The 9,285-nt window shown below is 43.3% G+C and overlaps 1 protein-coding gene across 1 annotated transcript; it reads right to left on the minus strand.

Moving 5' to 3' along the window:
* Positions 1–1,898: 1,898 nt before the first annotated feature.
* On the minus strand, positions 1,899–7,898 carry TMEM207 (transmembrane protein 207). The gene is made up of 5 exons (XM_045030988.1): positions 7,778–7,898; positions 5,865–5,902; positions 5,353–5,397; positions 4,265–4,407; positions 1,899–3,461 (listed from the first exon to the last, which is right to left on the minus strand). The coding sequence occupies exons 1-5, from the start codon at positions 7,850–7,852 to the stop codon at positions 3,313–3,315; spliced, it is 450 nt and encodes a 149-aa protein (XP_044886923.1). The 5' UTR covers positions 7,853–7,898; the 3' UTR covers positions 1,899–3,312.
* Positions 7,899–9,285: the final 1,387 nt, after the last annotated feature.

A 9,285-nucleotide genomic window follows, 5' to 3' on the forward strand; every position in this document is an offset into this window, starting at 1 on the left:
ATCCCCCCAACATGTCCGGTCTGTATTCGATTTTGCTCCATTTTGCATCAGATCCAAAAGGCCATTGTGGCTTTTCCATGCAAATTACTTTATTTATGACTTTATAATTCAGTCCTTGAATGGAGTGATGAAATGAAAACCTCGCTATGCAGCCTTCCTCATGCCGCTCCTTCATTTGCGTCCTACTGGACCCCAAGCAATTAATCCTTCTACAGTTCGTTATTTACCCACTATCAAGACTTAGCAACAGCAGACCCCAAAGGCAAAATATTCACCCCCTTATTGCCTTCCATGGTTTTTTCACATGATTTCCATTTCGTTGCATTGTTAGTTATGGCAGTTGGAAGGCAGTTATGGAGAGCCAGCACTATTACATCTGAAAGACAGGGATTTTTCAGCTGATACTTTATAAAAAATGTCTCATCTTCCAATGTAACTCTTGGAAACATTGCTCAGCCAAAAAGAAATACCTTCCTCGGGGGCTGAGTGCTGCATGGGGACATAAAGCCCAAAGCAAAGTGACTGTTCTCTGGAGAGACCACCTAGGGAACTCAATCCACCCTTGCTGCTCTGGGGCAGCTCGGAAGGGCCTGGGACTGAGTGAAGGAGTGCACCAGTGGAGCTGCTCCTGGGTGGATCCACACACCTAAATGCCTCCAGGTAAGTAAGTGAGAGTAACAGTCATTCTTAAAAGAAAGCAACTGTCATCATCCCCATTTTACAGATGGGAAAACTCAGGCACAGGACAGTGACATGACCAAGGTAACACATCATAGCTGTGGCAGAGTGAGGAATAGACCCCCAGGTATGCTGGCTCTGAGCCCAGTGCCTTACCCATTACCCCACACTGCTTCTTGTGGGGCACATAGAGATTCCAGCTATTACGACAAACCCCTGGTCATAAGCGGTGCAGCTGGTCCACACCAAGCTCACCGATGAGGAGGAAAATTCCTTACTGCTCAAACCCTCTTGGATCCATGCCCTGGTGTACTTTTCATGGGGACAAATGCTCAGCCCTCCTGCAATGTTACGCCGGTGGAAGGGGATAGATTGACAACTCTGGAGAGGAAGGTCTTCTGTTTGTGCACTGTACATGTGCAGCATGGCGTGTGACAATGGCCACTTCCCCCATGCTGCAATACCCTGGTGGGAACGGAGCTCATCCTGGAGTGCCTCCTGATCCGGCTTGAAGTGTGTAGGTTGCCAGTATGAGCAGACGTGTGTCTGTGAGTGTGAGAAGTTATAGACCCAGACCAGGCAGGGCAGAGTGTCAAAAACCGACATGACTGCGTGGAGTTTCCTTAGAGAGGCAAGCTGGGGCAGGGAATCTATGTATTTTTATTGGACCAACTTCTGTTGGTGTGAGAGACACGTTTCGAGCTACACCGAGCTCTTCTGCAGATCTGGGAAAGGAACTCCCAGCCTCAGAGCAAAATGCAAGTTTCCCTACTCACTTCCCAGCTGTCACCAGTATCCCTCGGGTATTTGGCTCTGATGATCTTCCCCCTGTAGATAATCCAGTGAAGTAGAGACCAGTGTCAAGCATACCTGGCTCTTGTGGGCTGGGAATTTCAGATCAGTGAGCCAGACAAGGGCAGCAAGATACCATGGCCCAAGGCCTCCCTCACCCCCACCCCATGAAACAAAAACACCCCAAACAATCTCATTGAGCCCTTCAGCGGGTGGGCCTTTCCCCCACAAGCTGCTCCCCCACAGCGTTAAGCTGCCTGGAGGTATTGTGGTCACAATCATGAATACGTCACAGCCTATTTCTGTGATTCCCTTTGGCTCATTTTCTGTATCCCGTAGCACTGTGGGGGTTATTACTGCAGGGCGAGCATGCCACTGAACACAATTGGATTAAACCATTTTATTTTTTGAACAACAAAAGCCCCAAAATGTGAAACAAACCAAATTTTAAACCCGCACAATAACACAGCAACCGTGACCTGTTCTCTGTGGCAAGCTCAATTTTGATGTATCCAAAAAGCCCCTTAATCACAGTTGACAGCCTGTATCGCCCTCTGCTGGACGTTGGAGAGAAGAGTCACTCTCTTTGACATGAACGCGGATTATTGAAGGTGTTCAAAATGAGGGTGTATCGTGAAAACTGGACCCTCTTTGCTTGTTAGCCTCTCCAGTAATATGACTAGAAGGTGACAGTCAATGAAATTAAAAGCAGCAACATATTTAGAACCAAGTAAATAATAATAAGTCGATAATGCTTTGTGCAGAATAAAATACAGACCACCCATGGCGCTCGCTGTGTTCGATTACTTATAAACTATTGTTATTTCAAAGCCAAAACCAGAATCTTGGATCTCAGCACTGGTGAGTTTAGGAAGTCAACAGGCCTGGAACGTGGCAATGGGAAAGCAGGCAGTGGTCTCAGATGCTGGTCCCCTTCCTGGCCTTTGGAGCAGGGCCGGCACACAGCGCTGCAGTGCTGAGCTCCATTCCTTTCTGGTTATGACAGATACCGAAGTGGAGACAGGCACAGGGTGACCAGGCAGCAAATGTGAAAAATCAGGACAAGGGTGGGGGGTAATAGGAGCCTATATAAGAAAAAGACCCAAAAATCGGGATTGGCCCTATAAAATCGGGACATCTGGTCACCCTAGACAGGCACAATATTAATACTGAAATCAAGAGTATTTACGTCAACTGAAAATAACCAGAGCAACATTTTAATTTGGTTCCGGTTGAAGAGTCCATGGTTCATGCTTTCCCTCTGCCGCCTTTCAAGCTGCTGCATTTTGCACTGTCTGTATCTTTTAAACCGTACTACGCATTTCACGGGAGGCAAACAGTCCATCACTTACATGGGGAATATTTACATCACACTTCACAGTATAACAGTGTAACTCTAACGCTCCCTGGTGCCATGCTGGCTCGGTGCCAAATGACTGAAGCAAACCCATCCATTTCCAACTTGAGAAGCTGCTGCCTAGTCATGCCTTAGCCTTTGCTCCTGAAAGGCAGGGAGCTGCAAGCACATGGGAGGAATTAGGATATTAAATAGGCTAAATGTTCAGGTTGAACCAAAAATGTTGGGTACAGACAGACCTAAACTTTGGAGAAGCCTGAACTTCAGATCCAGATCTTGAGCCTGCAAGGAAGGTGAACATTTACTCTCTGCAATGTGGTCCTTTGGAGTATAATGGGAACGTGGGTGTTCTTCTATTTGCATTTTGTTCCCTCTTTTAATTTAAAAATAAAATACTTCCTCTGTCTCCTCTTCAGCCTCATGGCTGATTCTGTTCTCACACTGGTGTAGATCCGGAGTAACACGGGGAGGTATGAATCAGGCCCCTAGTGTTTGCCTGCTGTCATAATATCCTCGTAGGAAGGAGGCGATCCAGTCCTCCCGGTGCCGACGTGCAGGGCGGGAGAAGGGCACAGCTCTGGGTTTGGAGAGTGGGCATGGAGTCCGGAAAAGGCATATGGAGAAGTTTCACTTACTGGGGAGAGAAAAATGGAGCTTTTCTTGGTAACCATTTGCGAGCCTTGAGTGAAACCACACATGGGGGACCGAGGTGGCTCTGTGTGTGTGTGTGGGGGGGGGATGATGATGATGACGTGAGAGCTACATTACCTTGAGATATTGAAGTATCACGTGGTTCCAGTCACTTGAAAGAAAATTACAAGAGCAATCTGCCATGCACATGCAGCAGCTGCAGCTCAGGGCTCTGGGACCAGCTAACTATACATTGTGGACTGGGAAGCTCTGAATTCAATCTGCCAACACTAGAGGAGTCAAGAGTTTGGTTTGGTGTGATTTCCCCAGCGAGCCTAGCGTTTGCTCTGACCCCCTGACCCAGAGAGCTACCAGGCTTTCCTCTTGGATTATCAGGGCTCACACACTCGGTCTGATGGGACATCCTTGGGGTTTCTTCTGAGGGACGCTCATTTAAGATCTGATCCAATGCCTATTGAAGCTAATGGAGATACCCCCAGATACTCTAGAAGACCAGCCCTGGGTGCATTGTGGGAGGGGCTGGGACCAATTAACCCAGTGCCTGTGTTCCTTTGTGACAACAGTCCAATGAATATGAGGCCTAATGATTGTTTAAAATGCCCCATGAGATGGACAGCTCTCCAGGAAGGAAGCCCAGGGCAGTAACTCTCATCTGGGTGGGAGGCCAGATCACTGGATTGAACGCAGCATCACTTTACCTGCCGAGTCAGCGAACTATGGCCCTGCCACTGAGTTTGGGTTGGACCCTACAGGAGAAGCCCCGCAAAGATCTAGATGGAAACTAACCACCAAGAGAATCGGAGTCACTGAGCGCAAAGACGGTGAGCGTGCGCCGGGAGGGGAAGCTGCTCCGTCGTTTCAGCCAGCACTGCAGGCAGAAGAGAATCCCACAGGACAGGATCATGGCCAGAAAGAACAAGATCAATAACCTGAGGCAGAGACATAGACATGGAACAATCAACAGCAGGTGGCAACTGCAAACAGTTTCAGAAGTGGGAAGCAGGAGGGAAGGTTTTGGGGGAGTGAGAAGAGACCTGCTAACTAGGAGAAGGGCAAAGTTGGTCCAATTATTGAAATTCTCTTCAACAAAAAAACTTCAAAATATTTTTGACAAAACTTTTTTGGGGAGGCAGGGGGGTGGCAGGTTTTTTTTACCAGAGTTGCACAGACTGTTGCAGCCAATAGCCAAAGTCCCATCAATTGCTTCTATGCCTAGGATCAGGCCATCCCAGCTGGCTGGATTTTTCTGCAAAAACACTTTTCACTAAGAATTTTGACTTTTTTCCATTAAAAACTCTCAGCTGATCAGCTCCGCCATCCGCAAACAGTGAAGGGGATGAGGAGAAATGATCCAGTCAGGGCAGAACACAAAATAATGGGTTTAAGCACAGAAAATTCAGGTGAAATGTGAGGAGAAATGTTCCTTGCTATCAATTGCTCTCTCCGTATCTATTAGAGCTAGGTGAAATTTTTCAGTCAAATAGTTTATTTGCTGAAAAATGCAGTTTCGGGTCAAATTTGGCAAATACTGTCAGTCAAATAAAAAATTAAAAAAAAAATAGAAAAAGTCAAAACAGTACATTCCCACATATTCAAAACGAAACCTGGCAATTTTTTGTTTCAAAATGGCATTTTATTTAGAAATTTAGCTCGAATTGTTTGTTTTTTTAAAGGGCAAAAACACCCCAAAACATAAAAACAAAACAAAACAAAACCCAAATCTCGCAAAACCAAAAACATTTTAATTTTGGTTCTACCCTAAATTAAATGATTTTGAATTTTTTGGTTTGGTCAATTATTCACTCAGCTTTCCTGTCTATATATCAGTACAGACTTTTTTGCCAATTCTGTCTTTAGAATGGCTTAGTACTTACCAGACATACCAGGCACTGAGGCGCTCCTCATTGTAATTAACACATCTAGCAATTAAAGAAACAGACAACATGTTGGGACAGCGCTGAGCCCAGTGACATGAAATCAGCTGAAGTTCTGTCCTTAACTTGAGTGGTGGAAGCACCAGCACCATTAACGAATTTATAGTAGTACAACATTTAATTAATGGGATGTGTTTAAATCAAATGTGTATAACTGTTTTCCTTCAAATATATTGTACATCGCAATTGTTCTCTCTATGTTAACAAAACAACAAAATTATACATTATCATAAGAAACAGCTGGGTATCTCCCCTTTGTATCTCTCTCTTTCTGAAGAAAAATTAAGCTCAGGCAGCTAGCATGCTTGCCATCCCTTTTTATATTAATGGTATGAACATGGTACTCTTATTTAGAGCATCTAGATTATTTTGTGTTTTCCTTACTTTGCACTGCCTGTAAAATTCCAAATCCAAAATAAAAACCAGTGAGTATGTGGAGAGTGAGTACTTACAGTTCATCAGCTTCACATTTCGGATCGGAGTCTGCTAACTGAAACACACATGGAAACCAGTCAGGGCAAACACAGTATCTTATTAATAGAATCCTTTTCTATTTGAACTGAAAAGCACCTACAGACAAATTCAGGGCCTGATCTTGTAACTTGCTTGTGTGAGCAGTACCATCGATTTTGCGTGCCGAACTAAAGAAGACTAACAGCCTTGATAAAGTTTCTTGGATTGGGCCCATAGTTTTTTCTGTTAATGGCCTGATCCAGCTCCTGTGGAAGTCAGCAGAACATCTGCCATCTAGTTTGATCAGATCCTTAGTGTTGTAATAAAAGCTGGGAGAAAGACATCCTGTTCAGATGTTTAGTGCTAACGGGTGAAGTACATTTTTGCTAAGTGACATGCCAAGGTCCAAAAGCAAAGAGATATGAACAAGCATAAACAGAAATGTTTACAACACTGACATTGATTTGTTATCCAAAATGGGTTGCTGAACAGTGTCTGTAAATAATTGTGGGTGTGTAGCTCCTTTGCAAGACGTTTATTGTGAATGTTCAATATTTGTGATTTGAGTCATTTTGGAATGTTTCTGTTCCATGACTGGAGGAACGTGCAACTCTTAGAATCAGGTCTTTGGTGTGAATCTTTGCAACTATGAATCTAAAAGTTCTTTGGGGGAATATTTTATTACATTCATTTCAATCTGGCAAACATTCCTGCTACTAACTGCATTTTCCAGCTTATCTGTGGAAAGTGAACAAAACAGTTGATAAGCACAAGCTGAATCAAATCCATTAAAAATCTCAAATGAATATCAGGGGAAATTTTTGGACATATTTTTCCAGCTCTGTTGCAGAAAAAATTAAATCAAATATCAAATTGCAGTAAAATAATGGTACAGTATAAATAAAATGTGACAAATTAGATTCAGGTCTTAAATAAAAATGATGTATAATTTGCAGATAATTACTATACTTCGTATTTCTTTTTACATGTGTCTGACAGGCATATAAATCTGTGTCCTCCTTTGAGTCAAAACCGAAAAGCTCTTTTGCATATAAGACAGATTTCTATTTGGACAGATCACATATCACATTTCTAATTAGCAGGGATCAGTGTAAGAGCCACGTTGTACAATGCTAGCAACACCCCGAACAGCAATAAATCATCTTACATGGCCATATAACAGGCCCAATCCTGTCTGCATTGCCATTAACCTCAATGGGAGCAGAATCAGTCCCCAGGTATAACAAAAGGCTTTGTGTGCAAGATAAAACATTATCTATGAAATTTCATGGATGGTTTAAAATGAAACGGGAAACAGAAAGAGACTGAGAATTCAAAATGAACTTTTCCAGACGTGCCCTTTTCAAATTGTGCTCATCTGCCAAGTCTCACACACATGGTGGGGCATCATTTTTTAATTGTTTGCCTCACTTCTGCCAATTATGAGGAGGGCAGGTGAAAAAAACGAAGACAGTTTATCACCAGGATCATATGTGGCTGTGAGTGCTTTTTATGGATGAATGAACACATGTAACTCATCTTTCACATTCTTTAAACGTCTCTGTGTGAAGCGATCACTCCTTATGTTACTGACACACATAAATAACTGAATAACACTGTAGATAGATAGATAGATAGATAAACTGTCTTCAGCGAAATCCTACTAATTCAGCTGGAGACATGCACTTTCTAATTTTAACAGCCATATATTGAATAAAAGGATTCATATACTAAAAGAAAAATATCAGTACATTCGATGGAATTGCTTGTGAATATAAAATCCCAACTACTTGGCAGGTTTTTACAGATATTTTTCAAATGTTTATATTGCCAAGTTATCCCAAGAATAAAAACATGCTCAACAGAGCCCTAAAATCAGTCAAAGTCTGACCCCAGTAAAAGATTTTGTTACCTGGAATAATGTCAGACACAGGCCTCCAATTTCTGAGATCAGCCAGGTGAGACACTGAGCTTTGGGTCTCCACATTGTTAACAACAGAAGCCCCTGTAAGGCTATGTTTTATCGCTGCAGCTATAGGATCACATATGAGCTGGAACTTTTACACATCCCTATAAATTGTCCTTTGAGCCATGGAATACATTATCCAATAGCTCCTAGTGACTCGGGAATAATAGCCAGGGAATGAATGCTGCTTTGCATGAACACACTCAAATAGCCAGGAGTCCTAAATGAATATTAGTTTGAGGTCAGCACCTTGCAAATGTTCCGATCCTTTTGTAGCTTTCAAAAACGCCTGTTGCTAACGCCTGGTTCCATATTAACACAACATTGTACATTTCCCTGGACTTGCTTCAAATACAGGACTACATCCTGCAGGCCTAGGTCGCAGGAAGAGTCCTTACCAAGTAATGCCATTGACTTCAAAGAGAGAGAGAGTAAGGGTGGCTGGCTTACATCAACAGGGGGAAATCATGCTTGCCTGACTCACGCAAATAGTTCCATCAGCTTCAGTGCATAAGCATAATAGAGTGAGTAGGGTATGGCATGGAGGGCTTATTTTTGGATACATATTCTTCTTCTGTTTGTATGCTTTGGGGGTTTTATCCTTGTTCCATTATTTTATCACACATGATCTCGGAAGGCGCATGCCTTTATTGGCTGTATGATATTTACTAAGCTGTAGTTCTGCTGTGAGCTAGAGGGGAAGCATTTCCTTTGGGCTGGATCCAAAGCTCACTGAAGTAGCTGAAAGATGTCCACTGACTCCGAAGGGCTTTGGGTTGTGCCATTGATCTTTAATTTCTAACAGTGAAAGAAGCACCAAGAACTATTTCTTGAGCCTCCGGGGGTGTCAACCCCTTTCTCAGGGTGGATTCTGGCATAATTCCAAGCCGGAGTAGGCGATCCACTTCAGATAAAAGTATAAAGCAACCCAAATCTGGGCCCATCCCTCAAGACAAAACCGAACCTTGAGAGTCAAAAATTTGGTTGATTGTTCTTCGTTGTCATGTGACTGGCATCATCCTGATCTGGCTTGAACACGGCAGTGCCAAATTAAATAGCAGGAGAAAGGATATTTCTGTGCTGTCTCCAGGCAGAGCAAAAGTGGGAAACACCCTACAGATATCAGGAGAAAACCGTTTTTTGTGAGATTTCAAACCCTCTTTTCCAGATCATTGTGGTTTGGTGAATTCAGGCAAGGTAAGAATTGCATACTTATTATTACTACAATAAACCTCCACCCAGTCAGTGGTACATTGTGCCAGGTGCTGCACATACACATAGCCAGAGACAGCACCTGCTTACAACCTAGACAGAGGAGACAGTCAAAGTATGCCCATTTTACTGATAGGGAACTGAGGCAGAGAGAGAGAGACTAAGTAACTAACTCAAAGTCTCAGGGAGTCAGAATCAAGCCCCCATCAGCCGACTTGCAGGCCAATGCCTTAACCATAAAC

This window comes from Mauremys mutica, chromosome 9 (genome assembly GCF_020497125.1).
Source record: "Mauremys mutica isolate MM-2020 ecotype Southern chromosome 9, ASM2049712v1, whole genome shotgun sequence".
Taxonomy (NCBI): domain Eukaryota; kingdom Metazoa; phylum Chordata; order Testudines; family Geoemydidae; genus Mauremys; species Mauremys mutica.

Bases quoted from the DNA above. Each gene is read 5' to 3' on its own strand.
- TMEM207 (XM_045030988.1), bottom strand. From the start codon at position 7,852: ATGTGGAGACCCAAAGCTCAGTGTCTCACCTGGCTGATCTCAGAAATT. The intron at 5,903-7,777 runs GTAACAAAATCT...TGTGTGTTTCAG, and splicing joins TGTGTCTGACATTATTCCAG to TTAGCAGACTCCGATCCGAA. The intron at 4,408-5,352 runs GTAAGTACTAAG...TCTCTGCCTCAG, and splicing joins CTCAGTGCCTGGTATGTCTG to GTTATTGATCTTGTTCTTTC.